The sequence below is a fragment of the Neopelma chrysocephalum genome, unplaced genomic scaffold, assembly GCF_003984885.1.
Source record: "Neopelma chrysocephalum unplaced genomic scaffold, ASM398488v2 Primary Assembly neopelma1_102, whole genome shotgun sequence".
Lineage (NCBI taxonomy): Eukaryota > Metazoa > Chordata > Aves > Passeriformes > Pipridae > Neopelma > Neopelma chrysocephalum.
The window spans coordinates 660,347-679,194 of NW_020897765.1; the positions used below are offsets into that span (position 1 = coordinate 660,347).

At 39.6% G+C, this 18,848-nt stretch overlaps 1 protein-coding gene across 1 annotated transcript in view; it reads right to left on the minus strand.

Moving 5' to 3' along the window:
• Nucleotides 1-18,848, minus strand: part of GPR158 (G protein-coupled receptor 158) — a 193,621-nt gene that overhangs the window by 36,910 nt on the left and 137,863 nt on the right. Inside the window, exon 6 of the mRNA XM_027695650.1 lies at nt 16,311-16,420. Coding sequence (XP_027551451.1) covers nt 16,311-16,420 — 110 coding nt within the window. The remainder of the gene's footprint in view (nt 1-16,310; nt 16,421-18,848) is intronic.

Here is an 18,848-nt window from a genome sequence, read left to right on the forward strand (position 1 = left end):
GAGAAATTACAAAATTGCCTAATGACAGCAGGTTATTGAGGACCTTGTACAGTTGGGTTTTGAGTTATTAGTCTATGTCAAGCAGAGGAGAAAACAAGAGGCCAGCTGCTGGCATTGAGGAGCAGTGACTCTCTGTAGAATAAAAAGTCCAACATGCAAGTTAAATAGCAAAGGTTTCCACAGAAGCTTCATGTCTTTCACTGCAAGTTCCAGGCTTTCCAGGCTCTCAGGAGATACTTAAGATGCAGGAACAACATAATATAAAAATATGCCTCCAATCTATCAATATAGGGGTGCAGATATGGCTATTAAAGGTTGCAGTGCTACCACAGGCCTCCCTTTGCTTTACTAGTCATCTTATTTTACATTCTCCACTCTCAAAAGCAACAATGACAAAGGTTCCAAACCTTTATTACTTCAGACTCCTGTCTTCTCTTCTGAATACAGATGGTACAGAGGACAAACAGACAGTAGTCGGTAACCAAGCTGACAGTCACATAAATTCCCTGACATACTGCCCAACTTATTTATGTTTCCTTCACTAAAAAATTAGGAAAAAAATGAAATTCTATAGTAAAGGTAAGCAGACCAAACCAGAATTTTTTAGGTACTTCAGTATGTCAAACACTTCTCCTGTTGGAAGAACAAGCAGAGCAATGACCATGTAAGAAAATGAATATCAGTATGTGCATAGCAGTTTCTCAGCTAAAGCAGAAGACAAATTCTGGCCAGAGCAAAGTCAAATACAGAAGAATGCACTTCTTCTGTTTATAATACTATAGTAACAAGACAAATAACTAAAAAAATCTGACATGCTACTGACTATCATTATTGAAACAGACCAGTTACATTCATGCTCTGGAGGAGACAAATTGCATTCTGTATGTTCTCCCAATGTTTCATATAAAATAAAACATACAGTTATAGGAAATTTAGAGAATAGCAGCTGAAAATCATTGCATAGTATCAGCAATATATGAATAAAATTAATTCTTTAAAAAAATTCCACGATCTATTGCCAGGTAAATGCTTATTCAACTGTGTTTACTCTCAATACGTGTAAGCATGTGTAGCAGTCAGAAAAAACTGCCAGTCATGAGCACTTCTGAGGAAGCTTCAGTTTCTTGGAAACTAGTTTCTGATTGTCTGTCTGAATTTAAATTTTGTGAAAATAGTTTTAAGTTGCATGTCTGGATAATTACTTGCTGGGCAAGAACAACCCCTTGCAGCAGTACATTGCGAGGGCCAACCAGTTGGAAAGTAGCTCCGCAGAAGACAACTTGGTGGTAGTGGTGGACATGGAATTGACCATAAGCCAGCAGTGTACCCTTGTGGCCATATCAGGACCAGTGTTCTGTACCATACAAGGCAGAGTATGTTCAGCGAGTTGAGGGGGTGATCCTATCCCTTTACTCATCATTGGTGAGACAGCTGGAGTGACGTGTCCAGTTCTGGCCTTCCCAGTACCAGCGAGACATGGACATAGTGGAGATAAGCCCTGTGAAGGGCCACAAAGATGACTGAAAGCCTTGAACATCTTCTAAGGGGAGAGGCTGAGAGGGACTGTTCGGCCTGGAGAAGAGAAGGCTCAGGGAAGAACTTATCAATGTATGTAAATGTATATAAATATCTGATAAAAGGGAGTAAAGATGATTGAGTCAGACTCTTTCTCGGTAGTGCCCTGTGTCAAGATGAGAGGTAATGGGCACAAACCTAAATCCAGGAAAGTTCATTTAAACATAAGAAAAATGTTTTATTCTATTAATGTGTTCAGACGCTAGAATAGGTTGCCAAGAGGAACCTTGTGGAATTACATCCTCAGAGAAATTCAGAACCTGACTGTACATGGCCTTGAGCATCCTGATCTGGCTGAGTCTGCTCTCTGAGCAGGTGAGTTGGACTAGATGACCTCCAGAAGTCCTTCCCAACATCAACTCTTCTGTGGTTCTGTAGTCTTTGTGCAGATGTACAGATGAAAGAAACTATATTTTCTTAGTATACTTTCTGCAACAAGCTTTTTATTCAGATCTTAAATCTTAAAATTTATTATGCTTTAGAAGTGTATTAATACTAAAAGTATAGTTAGCAGTAGAAGCTCTCTTGTATAACTTATTCTATGAACTTCTTCAGAGCTTTGACTGAATATTCTACAAAGTATCACAAATTCTGCTCTCAGGGGCCCACTAAAGTACACATTTTCACTTTTATTTTCCAAATTTATTACTAGACAGTACTGTCACCCATTCTAATGAAGAGGGCAGTGCAATTACTCATAATCCCCTGCACAGTTATATATATCAATGCAACATACAACTTCAATAACTAAATGAAACATTCTCTTTGTCTTTCTACAATAAAATATTGAAGTTAAAAAAGTCAACTACAAGAAACACTAATTCTCATCTCCTAGTTTCCTCTCACACACACAGGCAGAAACAGCACCAACTGACAAGCTGAATGCTGCAAACTATTGTTTCCTGCGTTCACCATAAAAAAATGAAAAAAAAAAAAATTTAAATTACAGTCAAAGGTTTACTTGTCAAGAAAAACAAGAATAATGTGTCTATTTAATGATAATTAAAATTATTCTGCTCTTCTGAAGGAGTATAAAGCAAGCACACAAGAGAGCTAATCTAAATGCCACAATTTTCAGGACAAAAGAGGAAAGGCTGATTTCTATGAGATAGATAAAACACTCATAAATTCTGACTGAAATCAAATGTAAAAGATGTAAAAGATGCCGATGCAGGCAATCTACCCACACAGAGCAATGAGACCCTACTGCCAACAACATGGACTGAACAGAATGGGAGGAAAATGCAATAAGTTTGAAGCTCTGTAAAATCCGCAAAAATAAATTAAGGACAAAGAGTGCCATCTCCACTTTGAGGTCATATACACATTAGAAGTGTTGATAGCCATGAATTTTTTTTTAGAGAGTAGTTGTTTAAAAAGAAATATTCCAATTAGAGAGACAACAAATAGCGCTAAGAAATGCAGTGGCAATGACCTTGCTTCACAACCAAATAACCCAAAGAAGTAAACAGGGAAAAAAGGGGGAATTAATAAGACTCCTTTTTAATTAACAGTCAGACTTTGACTCAAATTCAGACTTGGTGACATCCATGAAACAAAGAGCTAATCACACAAGAAACAGATTTGGACTCTTGAACATAACAAACAGCTTAAATGCAGTGTTTTATGTAACACAAAGATGAAAATAAAACAAATTAACCCAGTCTAACTGAGCATGGATACAAAAAGGAACAGAAAATGTGGTTTGTTTTCATTGAAAATAGTCTTGATACGTCATTTGGTTTCTATATTATATCTGACAAGTCTTGCAAATGACACGGATGACTTTGATTTTTCATGCTAATGCAGAAGCATGGTGACAGATCTGAGGCTGTCCAGGGCAGGGCATGCTGCCAGCTCTTCATACATCTGAGCCTGCTAGGACTTCTTCCAGGCTGCAAGCTAGGAAACAGCCAGGCTTCAATGCTCATTGCATTCTGAGAGCATAGCTACAAAGCTCACCTCACTAATTTTGATTTCCACTATCTTTCAGGATATTCAATTTTTCTGTTCTTGACAGTCTTGTGTTTATTTCAGAAACTGAGAAGCCCACCCAGGAAACCCTCCTGCGATTTGGGATAAATAATATTGTTTGGGTTTGCAGGCTGATTTTTGTCAGTGGCTTTAGTACGGTCACTATGCTTATAGTAAAAGGGTGCAGAAAACAACTACAAAGTTCACTGACTTGATTTATAAAGTGTACGTTTTTTCTGCCTCACAGCTGAAGTCTCAAGGGCTTTGGGTTGGGGTTTTTGTTTATTTCAGAAGGCCTGTGCACTCTGGCTGGGCTGCGGATTTAACAGACACAGCACACTCTGGCTGCTATGCCACTGTACAAGAAGGTCCTTGCCAGCTGAGGGGAATTGTGTCTTTAGGAAGGTCTGGCAGAGAGCTACTGCAGCTGGTTGGTATGTGCCTCCTGTCCTGCAACACTGGATTCTGCCACTGGATAAAGCAAACTTTGCCTCTGCATGGTTTCTGAACACTACAGAAGGAAAACAAACAAAACATAGACAACTCAGTTCTCTGTGGTCAACCTATCTTTCTCAGCTCAAGCAGCACTTTAAGTGCTTCATGGTGCCTGGAGTTACATCCAGGCAAGCTGTGTATGTGCAACCAGGAGCACTGAGGTGTGGGCAGCAGGCACAGTTCAGTGACAGCCAGCTAAGGAACTGTTGCACTGACATTTGAAAATGCAGGACTTTCTTCATCAAAGTGGTATTTTAAACAGACACCCAAAAGAAGGTGGGAACAAGAGAGTTTGTGACACACCTACGGTGAAGAATTGTCTTGTCATTTGAGGTGGAGAAACTGAGCAACAGAACTGGCTGACATCTGATCGAAAAAAACTCAGAAGGGAATTACCGTGATCCCAGAATTAGCCCTTTAGAAAGCCACTAGGATTTGTCTAGCAAATAAATTACCTAAACAGAACTTGGGATCAGAAGACCTGTGGGACAAAAAGGCATGTGAAAGAATCTACAATAAATACAGCACTGCCCCTGATGGTGCTAGACAAGACATCTATGTTCTGCAAACACCAGTCATAGTGTTTGAAGAAAATGATGCCATATCTATTGCTATACCTGGTGTTTGAAGAAATGCTGAAGAGTGACACAGGTCTGCCTGCTCTTACACTCTGCACAGGACTAAACCAGCAATGCTGCTGGCTCCACAAAAGTGATGAATGAAACAACAAAGTATCATGATAAAGCTTAAGGTGATGAAGGGCTCACAAGCCAAAATGGCAGCTAAAATAATGCCTAGTGTTCAAAATAAATGCATAGCTAATGAAAACTAAGTATAGTTTTGCAGTTAATTAGTGAGTAAACTTCCTGTAAGCTGGCAAGTTAAGCATACATATAGCTAAATAAATAACTGGAATTTACTCAGTTTATAGCTTTTACCAACAAAACCACGTATGAATTAAGAGGATAATAGCATGCCTCATTCTTGGTCTTGATCAGCCTTATCTTTCCTTGGAGAGGTAAGGAATAGGCAACTGAAGAACATCCTGGCAGAATATACCACATTCATAAGAGTTCAAATGACCTATAGTTTTATGATGATTTATGCAGTTTACCACAGGGCAACAGCTTAAATGGAGAGAGAGTCACTTGGTGCTCTGACAAAGAAGCAAGGAAGTAGGTAGTTCTGGTTCTCCAGAAGGGAAATGAAGACTAGTTAAAGATGCAACTCAGCCCCTGTAAGGCTAAAATACAAACACAAATATGAAAGAAACATTTGGATGCCTCAACCAGGGAAAATCTGAAGGACATGTACTAGGAAAAATGCTAAGGCAATTGTGCAATACTCTCATCTTCAAGAGACGTTATGGGACAGGGCACAGAAATGCTCTATTAGTAAAAAGCACACTGGTATCAGGACTGGAAGCACCATCACTATGTTAGTGAGGTGCATACCTTAGCTATTTGTTAAGAGTTCGTTTTTTTGCTCAAGTTGACCTCAAGTTGTGCCAGGTGAGGTTTAGATTGGATATTAGGAAAAATTTCTTCCCAGAAAGGGTTGTCAGGCATTGGAACAGGCTACCCAGGGAAATGGTTGAGTCACCAATCCTGGAGGTATTTAAAAGATGTGTAGGTGTGGCATATAGGGACACAGTTTAGTGGTGAACCTGGCAGTGTTAGGTTTATGGTTGCTCTCAATGATCTTAAAGGTATTTTCCAACCCAAATGATTCTACGATTTTATGTCTGGCACATTGTTGCAGGGTTCTACTGCTTTCAGGTATCTGCATGATGTTGTACCTTGTGGGAGAAAATCAAGTGACAGCGTTTGTTTGGTACTGCTGCCTCATGCTTCAATTCATGGCACAAATCACATTCTCCTCTGGGTGAGATAGTTTATCTTGGGCATGCCTAAATTTTCAGTCAGAAACAAAAAAGCCATTTGTTAGCACAAAAACCATTCTAGAATGGTTAGAACAGTTGTCCAAGACTCTGAGGATCTTTGATGAGAGCTTGGAGTTCTGAGCAAAGATAAACAAATACCAGAGCGCCACATGAGAGGAAAAGCAAGCACAGAAACAAAGTTCAAAGAGAAGTATAAATAGACAGTGGGCAACACCATCATGTTTGCCATCCAAATAAAAAACCACATGAAAACACACAGAACGGTCCACAAGGTGGATCTGATGGTGCAGATGTGCAGCAGGTGTGAGTGCAAACCCCAATAAGGAATATGAAAAACAGTAGGAGTTTATTCACTGGGCCTCCAGACCTGGGGTAACATCTTAGGAAGCAAACAAACTGAACTGAACACCAGCCAATACTTTTGAGGATGGACAATGACAAAGTTTCTTTACAAGAGACTGAGCCACAGGCAAAATTAAACATTACATAGCATATGTTCTTGCAAACCCCTGCATTTTAATACATTAAAATGGTAAAACAGTCAATGTCTTTTCCATGGGTACAACAGTGACACGGTTTACCAGCCAGCACAAATAGGCTTTTGTTCATCAGAGGCCAATGCTGGCTGATATTCACCAGAAGCCAACAATTGCTACTTTAAAACAAGTTTAACAATCACCACGTACAAGGATCCCAGAGCAATACACAGGCCACTTCCTCAACTAGCAAAGTATGATTTGCAAATTGAATATAAACTTAGAACTGAGATTTGGTCATAGCAGCCACATTCTCCAAAGCATTTGAAAAAGTGCAGGGAAGCAAAGTCCGGAGATGGATTATGTTAATCCGATTTAAAAGAAAAAAAGCCTGTCCAGTCTAAGATAGAAAGCAGACTTATTGCTGAGGCAAGATCCTGCATAAAGTAATTAAGGCTGTTACTAAGGAATGGCTAGGACAGTGTAATTCCAGCTCTTTTATCAGTTTTAAGGCTCTCAGCACTATATGGAGTTTCGTTCAAAGCCTATAGAGAGTGATTTCTGAGATGCTAGAGAAATATTTCAAAAGAAATATATGATGGTCATTTATGGACTGAAGGAAACCATAGGACTGTTAGAAAATACATGTTTTAAGAAAAAGTAATTTAAAATACAAAGTTGAATATATAACTTCATGAAACAAGAACAGTAGCATGAAAAAAGTTCTAAAACCTGGTCACATGCAAAACTTAGAAAACCAGGTCAAGAAGAAGACCTGCAAAGATGTGCTCACAAATCTGATTGCAACATCTAAAACTAAACAATTCATAGAATTTTAGCCTTATTTCAGTTAGACAATGGTACCAAACAGTTCCATGCTTATACATATCAATTTTCTTTTTACCAGCCCTGGTGAAACTGCTTTTGACATTGCCCCTGGTTTAGAAGCCATGAATTTACACAGTTTGAACTGAAGTATGATTTCAGACATGTAATGCCCATTTGCATTATTCACAAGTGAACAGCAAAAAACAATGTCAAAATAATGCTGAAAAACATATCTGACAAAGACTCTGGTCCATATACAACAACAAGGCAGAACCAGTGAATCCCTGGTTTTCAATGCCTGACATTTTTTAGAATAGAAAGCTGAAAACAAGAATACCTGCACTGGTAAAGACTGATACCAGTCAAAGTGGCTTAATGATTATATAAAAAGATAGGCAAGGAGAAACAAAAAGCTTAGTAAGATTGGTGGTCACAAGAGCGGGTGCCACTTCCCAACAACTCTGTGCAAGCCAGTGCTTGAGGCACAGGCTGCCAACAGCGGGAGCCTCCCCACCAGCAGCGCTGTACTCACAGGAAATTGTAACTTCCCCATGGTAGACCTGGGATGAACAAGTGGCATCTCCCTAAAATCCTAGCAAGGCAGGAGAAGGATTGTTTTGCTCAAGAAGATCTCAGAAGAATAACAGATGTTGCTGTTGTAGAGGCCACGAGCAGAACACGGCTCCACCAGGACAACTGCCCTGCTGTGAACTGCCAGAGCGCAGTGCTGCTGAAGGCTGGGAAGAGACTCAGAGGCCCCTGAGTAATGCAGCACTGCTAGCTAACTTAATTCACACAATAGAAATAGGCACTCAAAATTTTACACTCATTATTAACAGTTAGTATTTTTAGATTTGCCAGAAACAGAGGCTCCAGCTTGAACCATATACAATAACTGCAAGTAAGCACAGTGTGCACACAGAGGAGGTAGGACTCAAGAACACCCAAAACCTGTCCTGTACTGTAATACTCTACAGTAGGAAAACATTTTTAATAAAGTTTTTGCAGTAAATTGAAAATATTGCAGATTAGTTCTAACATAAATAGCTTGATATTTACAACTGAGTTAATAAATACTAGTTTCTAGAGGACCTGCTGGGTATGTATTCCTGAGCTTCAAGCAGCCAAGTCAGCATTGTCTAGGCCTTTCCAGTTCAGATCATGGATCCAATACATTCCATCTAAAATTCTTGGAGCACCTTGGACATCTTTCAGAAAAGCATCTATGATGATAATTCACCAGTGTGCAGAGTGGTACAACACTGATGAGCTTTACCCCTGTGTATGTTATAGCAGGGCAACACAGCATTTTATGTTGCCAGTGGTTGGTTACCACTGATCAGGTACTCAGTTTCTCAAGAACATAATGGCAATTTTTGGCCGTCATAGTAATCCAGAAAAGGACAACTAATATGTGAGAATATTTGGTCCATGATCAGTTTCCGCAGTCCTAAAAATCTTCATTAGAGTAAGTGATCAGGAATAATGTCAAAGCAGCTGGTATATCCCCTTAAGCAGTACAACTATATGTAATTTCAGTTTATAAATATGTTTAATTTCTTAATAGATCCATACTAATATGAAGCTATCATTTTTATTGCATATTTGTAAAATAAAGGCCAAATATAGAACTAATCACTAAATTTTATAGCTTGATCAGTTGTATAGCACAGACCATTACATTTTTCTATTGAAACTCCTGTAATTTGTAGTAGTACTTAACTACAGAATCTTCCAAAAAAGGATTCAGTCTTGAACTGAAAGCAGCACAAAAAATTTCTCATTTCTCCTGTTGGATTTTTTCAACAGCTAAGCACCCTTCTGAGAAAAACTTGTGCCAGATTGCTCATTTGAATTTCTCTAGCTTTGGCTTCCTGCTACCAGATCTTATTAAACCTCAGTCCAATAGATTAAAGAGTCTTTTGTGACTACTTTTCCTCTCCCTGCTTGTTTATACACCTCGCAAGAAGTCATCTTTCAATCTTCTTGCTGATCTAAAGATCAGATTAGCTTTCACAGTATCAAGCATTTTCCCAGCCCTCAAACACCAGCCAGGAGTTGGACTTCAGTGATCCCTTCTAACTCAAGATATTCTGTGATTCTAATAAAGATTACTTTTCATTACTATACTTTCTGAAACAAAATTTACCATTTCACCAAGGTTTGCGTTATCCACAAATTTTATGAGTAATCATTTTTTGCTTGGTTCTTCATTGCAACTCAAAATGCTAAAGAGTATCAGGCTTATTCCTCATCCTTCACAGTAGCCCACCAGAAGCCTCCTCTCCAGTCATGATTTTTCACTGACAATCAGTGTATGTGATCTGCAAACCCCTCCTTCCACTCAACTGTGATCAGCCCCTGGGTGTGAGTCACATACTTAACTCCCTCTTCACACTCCTCCACAAATAGCCTGTAACTCAAGTATTGCAGTGCAATGCCTGGTTTCTCTTTCATGCCATAATTCCACCCAGCAGAGATACCTTGTTCCACGGACCAATTCTGCCCTTCCCATGCAATGAGAAAAAGCCCAGTCTGTAGAGCTATATTACTTGTACTGCTAATGCATGCACAAATGCACACCTACCTGGAAGGTATTGCATCACAGCACAAAGTTTTGCCACTTTGGGGGGGTCCTGGACTTGGATAAGGTCTCAGAAAGGATAGGTTCCAGTTCTAGTTCTGCAATCCTTCTGCTATCATGTAATCTGATGTGTAAAACCAGTCCTTTCTCCCATTATCTGCCACGGTGCTCTTGCATGCCATCAAAAGACATCTGAAAGGTCTTGTGATACCTGTGGATCATTACAGAGGGCCTTCCAACCCACTGCTGGGTTTTTTCTACACATGAGAGCAATATAATTTAATATTAAAACACCAGATACTTTCTTTATCTTCTCTTTGAACTTTCCTAGCCAAATTCAGTCTACTATGATAAGGAAGAATGTTTGCTATATTAAGGTGATTAAAAAACCAGCCCATGGAACTGTACAGCTATATCTACAAAATTTTTATATAAATTAAATATTAATAGGAATATGGATGAGAATAGTTCGAGGATCACAGTGCTCTAATAATCTTATATGCTACTGACTTTTTTTCTTTAAGATAATGTTTATTAGTCCCACTTCTACATTGTGCTCCATCAAGATTAATTCTGCACTGTGTTTTTGTAACAGCTGTGCTGCATTTTATTAGCTTATACATAACAAAGTAGATGTTTTATTCAGAAATACAAAACTGAAACATTATGCTGCCTAGTTAAGGTTAGTTATTTCTTGAGAATGGCAGGGATACAAAAGAGCTAAGTAGGATTTTAATAATGCAGATTTTATTGGGAAAAAGGCCACGACACAACAGAATGAGACTCATTTAATCTGGAAGAACTACAAAAATGAGAATTTAATCTCGAATGTGCATCACGAAGGAATGCTATATGAAATTTACTGTCTAAAGCCCTGGTTTTTTCTTCACCATAAAAATAATTAAATAAAGTAGCAAAGGTTTGCAGCAGATAAGAAATGAATTATATCCAAGAAATGAATTAATTAGGTTAAGATATGCTAACAAGAAAGCAGATTTTTCCATGACCAGTTTAATTAGTAACATTTCATTCCTTATGAGCTCCTACTGTATGTGCGTACACTTTTGCAGCAAGTCCAGCTCCCACCCTCCCTAAACTGCATCTCCCAACCTTTCAATCTGTCCCCAGCCCTTAAAATCTCTGTTTCTCTGCCACTTCCTCCAGCAGTCAGGCCTGAGGCATAGTGTGGGAGCCACCAGCACCACGTGCCCACTGACCACTAAGGGCACATCAGACAGAGAAGGACCTGCTGATGCTCTGGGTTTCAGCCTTTGGTCTGTGGGGACATGCATAAGGTCTGTTTTCTGCCCCATCACGTTTTTTCACAAAGCTTTGTAGGATTCAGTGTGTACAACCTCTAGTGCTAAAATATGCCACTTCTAGGGAAGAGATAGACAAATGGCTGGAATAGTTATAAGAAGTCCCTATGGTGTAAACATCTCTACAGCTTGACCAAACCACTCCTTTTCCTGTCTTGCAAACATACTCAAATACATATTCCTGTCAGTCAAGTTAAAGCAGTAAAAACCCAAACAATTCAACAAAACAGTAACAGACCAGCACTCTGGACACTGCATTTTTGCAAAATTATCATCTGCCTTGAAAACAATTTTCCCCCCTTTTGTTTCACATGAGATAACAACCATTACAGAAACCACATCCGGTGGCAAAATCCAACAGTGAATGCATCTGTTTGAAGCCATTTCACTCCCACCTTCCATAAGAAAAAAGAATAATTTAATAGAAAGTATATATCCCACTTTTTTGAGTGTTAACCAAAATAACCATGAGGGCCTGACTCATTTGAAAAAAAACAGGGTGGCTCACCACTACAGCTGATGCTCATCTCACTTTCCTTGCCCACTTAAGCTGAGGTTACACAGTAACCACTACTCCAAGACAAAACTACTCTCTGCAGTGCTTCATCACTAGTGCCCCATTTCATGGAAACATTGGGTAGTGGTGTGTTGGCACTACGGAACTGTCATCTATCGGCACTACAGCCTGTGAAATACTGGTCTAGGGACCATCCAACTGTACAGGTTCCAGCTGCCAAGGTACCTTCTGCCCTTTCTGCACCACATTCCCACCAGCCACTTTTAGACAGCATCATCTGTATCTTCTTTCCCACCTTTAGCTATGAGAGGAGCCATGTGTCATGCTTTAGAAATGGTATTCCCCAATTTAGTGTTCCCACTGAAACACCTCAGACCGTGTGCCACTCACTCACACCTATCTCCCCCTGCAGTGGGATGGAGAGAACAACTGCAGGAACAAAAATGTGAAGATCACAAGTTGGGATAAGAACAATTTACTAGAAACAGCAATGAAATAAGAAAATGAACAGTAACAACAGAACTAATAACAGAGTGTACAAGAGAGGCGAACGATTCACATGTGAGTGCTCACCACATGCCACCCAATTGCATACCCCGGCAAAGCCAGAAAAAAACCCTCCATCCCCCCTGCACATGGTGTGAGGTGGTATCCAATAACCCCAGGGTCCTGGCCGTGCCCCTCCTGGCTGATGCAAAAATTAACCTTTGTACTGGCCGGAACCAGGACACCATGTCCTCGCCATTGATGCTTCAAGGAGCAAACCAACATCTTCTTTGAGTTCTCTGCTAGTACGAGTCTCCTCTTCGGTCAGGTACTGAACCATGACCCACAGAATCATAGAATCATTGGATAATTTAGGGTGGAAAAGACCCTTAAGATCATCAAGTCCAGCCATAAACCTAACACTAACAGATCAACCACTAAACCATGTGCCACACTAAATCATATCCCTGAGTACCTGATGCTATCTATACTGCTTTTCTCCTTCTTTCTTTCTCACCTACAAAGATCTGTAGGAAGGTCCACTACTTGCTCCAACTGTACCAGATGGCAAGGCACAGCAGTGTAATCTCAGCACAGCATTTAGATGAAGTGCAGAATTGCCTCATAGTGTTAACATCTTGTTCTCCCACTAACACGCCCATCCCACCATCACTACTCACAAAAAAAGCCATTTTATGTCATTGCCATGTTTCCCATACCTGGAACATTACCTTCTCCATACCTTCTAATTCTCCTCACTTTCCCAGTCTTCTCTGTTTCTCTTAATAATATAAGAAATGGAGACTCCTACAAACTAGAGACACCGTTCTTGGGTATCATGTTCCTGCAAGCTATCCTATGTATACACACACACATACATACATTCGTCTGTTTGTATATAACTTTCTTTCACTCTTATGCTTTGATCCAGAATTAAGGATTCTGTATTAATCCTGACACCAAGATGACAGAAGTTATCTCATTATTAAAAATAATTCCTTGCTATTAAAATAATGAGATAACCTGTTCATAAAATACAGGGCTTGAAAAAGGACACAGAGTCTCCTCACTCACACAAATATACTGAAAGGTGCAAAATCAGCAGATCTTTTAAACCCAAAAGGTTAAATTTGAAACATCATTATTTCTTGAGAGAATTATTTTGAAGAATTCATTGTTAAGGAAAGTATTGTAATTTGTGTTCATGGCTCTACAGCTAGATTTCTTAAATTAAGCTCATTTCCTTACCCCTCATCCTTCCACCCCCACAAACATCAGCTCGTTATTTTAAAAATGCACAATGAATAAGAAAGAGGCAATTTAAGATGAGGCACTGTAGAAACTGACTGTGACAGGTGTTCAAAGAATGAATCAGTACATGATTTCCCAGCTCTTTTACTCTTCCTTAAGCATCTGCTTTTGACTACTTTTCCAATTTCTCCTTGATGCTTGACCCTAACAAAACCTCTGAGACCTCCTTAGGAAGTGAGGAGCTACAGGACAAAAAAAAAAAAGCTACAAAGAAAACAAGCGTTTCCAGTGACTCCTACCTGGCTGTGGTTAATCTTCATGCTCCAATGCTACTCAAAGCACCTCATTTGTTGAGAACTACAGCTTTAGACTTTCTTGTTATCATTAATAGCTGCCATTACACAATATTGGTTCTCCCATTAAACATAGAAAAATCGCAAGTTCCTTGCTAGCAATTGGTTCTTCCCCCAGGCAAGACACAGGCGAGCTGCAGGAGGGAACCAGTCTTGCCGTGAATATTTGTGGTGTCTGCAGTAACCCATTTCTCAACCCTGTAAGGCCTGTGGGTTGAATTATATCTGCAAAATTTTCTACCAAATTTCTATTAGCACCACATTTTTCCTAATCAGCATAACTGCTGTGAATGTATACAATAAAACATACATCTAACTTGACTCAGTCTTTTGCAAGACACACTCTGTGACTGAAATATTCTGTACCAAAAATCCCCACAATATCATGAATGTAGGAAATGTATAGTCAGGTTACCTGTGTGGAAAACAAAAGACAGATTCCTAGAGAAAGTAATTCTAGAATGACATATTAAACAGGTTTTTTCCCTCACCACATTTCACAAAGAAACACAGAATTTTTCAAGTTGGAATTACCTCAGGTGGCCATCCAATGCTCACAGCAGGCTTAACAGTGAATCCATACCAGGTTGCTCAGAGCTTTATCCAGTTGGGTCTTGAAAACCTCCAAGTATGGAAATTCATAACCTCATGAGCAACCAGCCCCATGGCTTAAGCACCCTGATACTGAAAATGCTTTCCTTGTATAATGCTGACCCTAATATTAATTTATATTGTATAAAATTGAAATCTCCTATTTCAATTTGTCATTATCTTTTGTTCTCCCAATATACATCGTTGCAGAGAACATGGCTCCACCTCCTTGTAGCTGTTGGATAGCTGCTGTTAGGTCCCTCCGATGCCATTTCTTCTCCAGGCTGAACAAACCTCAACCTCTCCTTGCAGAACAAGTGCTTCAAGCCCTGACCATTTCGATGGCCTTTCACTGAACTCACCCAAGTTCACTGATGTCTGGACACATCATTGCAGATATGGTCTAAGGCGTGCTGAGTAAAGGAGAATAATCACTTCCCTCAGCCTTCTGGCTACTGTCCTGTTCATACACACCATTCTGCTGCTAGCCTTCATGGCTTTGTGCTGATCAAGAACAAGGATGTAGTTCATTCTGGGTTTCTTATTCAATCTTTGTCCTATTTGATGACCCTGTCAGCACAGGTGCCGATAACACCGAACAGCTGAACGAGCAAAGCAGAAGTGCAAGACTTACTGCCCAATTTTGCAGCCTGCCCTCACTTCATATGAATGGAAGATCAACTGCTTCCTCACATCATGCAAAATCATATAAACAACCTTGTAGGATAGCAGAACTGCAATGACAACATGAACTGCCCACAGTCTTAGGCTGTTTCTCTATATTTGAGTTACAGATAACAAAGATCCAAGCAAAGTCACCGGTTCTCTCTTGTCTGTAGTGCTCTAGTTGTTTTACTTTTTGCATCAGAAATTGTTCATCCCAGAAAATACCATGAGGGTGTGGGATTTTCTTGATCAATTTCAATGCAAAGATGTGGCCAGACATAGCACTTTACAATCAGAGTTTAGTAGCCAAAGTATATACTTGTACTCAGGGACACAAATAAAAGGGAGCTGCAAGAAGAGACTCTATTTCAATGGGAAAGCAGGGTTTTCCACCTAAAATGTGACAAGTCAATATACATCATGAAACACAAGATATTTTTAGTTTTTATTCAGTTTATGAGCATAATATCAAACCTCCTCTATATAACATGCCAGCACAGTAATGAAACTAAGATAAAAAGATGAGCAAGCATACTTCATCCAATATGTCCAAGTATCAATATACTGCTTATCTCTTTGCTTGAATAAAAATACTTGCAGAATGTATCAGTAATTTTTTTCATTAAAGTTTCAAGAGGAAAAAGCATTAAGATTTTATACAGCATATACAAAAAAGGCTTAAATTTTTAAAGGGACTGTAGAAGTGAGAATTGAAGTTGGGCCTCTCGACCTTAAATCTCTGAATCAAATGTGAATGCACTGCCAACCCTGTGGAATACAGAATTTCCCACACATTTTTGCTGGCATGTACTGATGCTTGTGAGTGTGTAGCCTGTCTGCTGTGATTGCCTGAAGAAAGCAGCCTTGACTTAAGAGACATAAGAAAACACAGTAAGTACATATACCATAGCCTATTATTTTAGCCACCATTGCTGTACCTAAACACTTCAAAAGCATCCCTCTATGAACACTTCACAGGGAAACTTTTGATCACTCTGTGAACACGTCTGTATTTTCTATATTCAAGGAAAACACATTCACCTTCTGTGAAAAGGGGTTCTTGCACAATTTTACAGTTGATGTACATATTTTCATCAAATCCTGTCTGCACTCCTAGCTCTCGACTGGCAATTAGTAGCATATAATTTGAACAGGAAAATTGAGGAGAAATACACAGTGGTTTTAAAATCAGAAACGGCACTTGTTTATGATAATATCTGCAGCTCTTCCATCTAAGTACCCACACAGATTCCACATACTCCCACAGAGATGGAAATTAATACGTGAAATACCTGTGCAGCTTGAGCGTCACAGTTCCATAAACAGTAGCAAAGCCCAGAAGACGAACCCATCTTAGGAGAACACAGCGAAATACACTTGGCTCAAAATACAAAATGACAACCTATAGAACAGAAAGATAGAGAGAGCTTCAGTACTGCTTTCATGCGAAAGTAGTTCTTCATTCAAATGCAGAATAGCTGCAAAACAGGACAGCAGACACATTTCAGCTCGTACTGCTGTATATTTAGATTCTCTAGTAAAGCAGCGGGATGATCTGATCAACCAGCTGGCACAGTTATAGGCACCAACTTCTTTTGAAGGGAGCTGGCAAAAGCCCTGTGACAGACTGTGAAGTGACAACACTTTTAAATGCAATTCCACTGACTTTTCTTAACTGAGTGAAAACATGTACCCAGAGAAGAGGATAGAACAGACAAGGACATTTTCCTTGAGCTATTCAAGTAATATGCAGTTGGCCTAATTCTGGTTTGATGGGCTGTATTTACTAGGTTACACTTCAAAGTCACTCCTAATAAACCTATCAAAATTATAGCTGCTCATTTTTTTCTGCAAAACTAAAGTGACTGCACTACCCTCTCTCTATCCAAAATGACAAAATATTGATGACATATTTGACTGTTTCCTTCCCCATACATTTTGCCTAAGCTATACCAAATCTCCCTATGCATCACCACATTCTTAATGAAAATAATCTTTTTGTTCACCTACATATTTCTCTAATCACAACAAAAAGGTCCTACCAGCCTTTTGCACTGTCTACCGAGTACCATGCATGACAACAACATTCCATAAGCAGTAACATAAAGCTACTTCTGCAGGTACAGTGCATATAGAAGCTTCATTACCAAGTAAAATAACACCCTTCTCTAAAACAGGACTGCTTGGTGGACTCGGTCACAATTTGAACCAAGAATCCATTTCTTCTCATTCCAACAGGCTTTGTCCCTGGTGTCCTGAGGCATGATCCCATATTCCTTCGCACCACTGGCCCCTTCCTTCTTTCATCTTGCCCCACCAGGAGCCTGATGTCTCAGGGATTTGACTGTAAGCTGCCCCTACCCCATCTGCAGACCCTGCTTGATCAGCAGTTAGACCCAGTGCATCCCACATGTCTGACTAAACCTGATAAAACGACCCAGTGCATCACAGTATAAATTAATTGGGTAATCCTGGTCTACAAAAGAAAGCACTGAAACATTTCAGGCCATCTGCCACAGTTTCATTTACAGTCAGTACATTCTGGCAGCAGAGGTAGTATTATGCCTACTGGCTGCCACATGGTATTATTTTCCTAAGTAAATGCTCTTCTATGTGGGAATTCAAGTCCAGGATATGGCCAAAAGCCCAGGACTGTGTCCTTTGGGTGACACAGACTTCTTTTAGAAGGGTGGGGACAAAAGTGGCAGACATGGGCTGAGAAGCTTTTGCGTTTTGCTGGTATGCTTTTTTTTTACAGAATCAAACTATTTCTTTTAAAAATATGGTTTGTTGAATTAAACTGTGGTGCAAAACTCAATCTGCTTTTTTTCACTGTTATTGGACTGACATGTTTCAAGGTAGACATTTTCTGGGCATGTGACAACTTCTCCATGTAGGGAAGGAAGGGAACAGTGTGCAGTTCTTCTCCTTGAAAAATCAGCTGGAAAACCAAAATGCATCCACACACGCATGACCATGCTTGGGCAAACAGCACATCCAGCAAAAAGTTTCTCAGAAAGATCTGAATGATAGCAATGACCTCTTATCCTAATATACAGTTACATACATTAGGACAGTTGCAGAACCAGAGCAGAGTCTGTAGCAGAGGTTTGCCAGAAACACCACGTTTCATCTTTGATTCTTCCAAACTAGAAAAACAATGTCAAAAAAAGACTGATGTACAGAAATCCTGAACATTTCAAAGTTGATCTGAAAGCAGAATTTTTCAGATAATTGAAATGGGAAGGTCTGAAAACTCTCCAGGCATAGAATTTTCTGAACAAGGGCAACTGCTCTCTTTGCTGTGCAATCTGACACAGCAATTTCATCTGCAGTAGCTTGTTGAAATATTAAGTGCTTGTGTCTAGAAAATCTCATTGATTTGCACTGAATCATTTGTATGAGCAGCTGAGGCATTTGGCTAGATATCAACCAAGAAACCACCACTTCAAATGCAGCATAGTGTGAGCTGGTATGTGGCACCTCACCATGAAGGCTGCAGGGGCAAGGCTCTGTTGCAGAAAACTGGTCTCCTTTTTCCTTTTGAATATTGACACATTTTACCTGCTCCTTCGCCCAGTGGTCTAGGACATTGCAGAAGTACGACTTGATCCAAGTTTGAATCCCTTTTGGATCTTCCTGTGTTTATATGATGGAGAATAGTTACAATGCTCTCGCAAGGGTCAACATCCATTTCTACCTATTTTTGCATGTGGTCAGTCATGGAACTAGGGTTTGAAGAGCAAGAATTGATATATGTATACTTCACTTGCTTCCTAGGCTTTCCAGAAAGCTATTCTGAGAATATGTCATTCCCATCAGGGCTCATC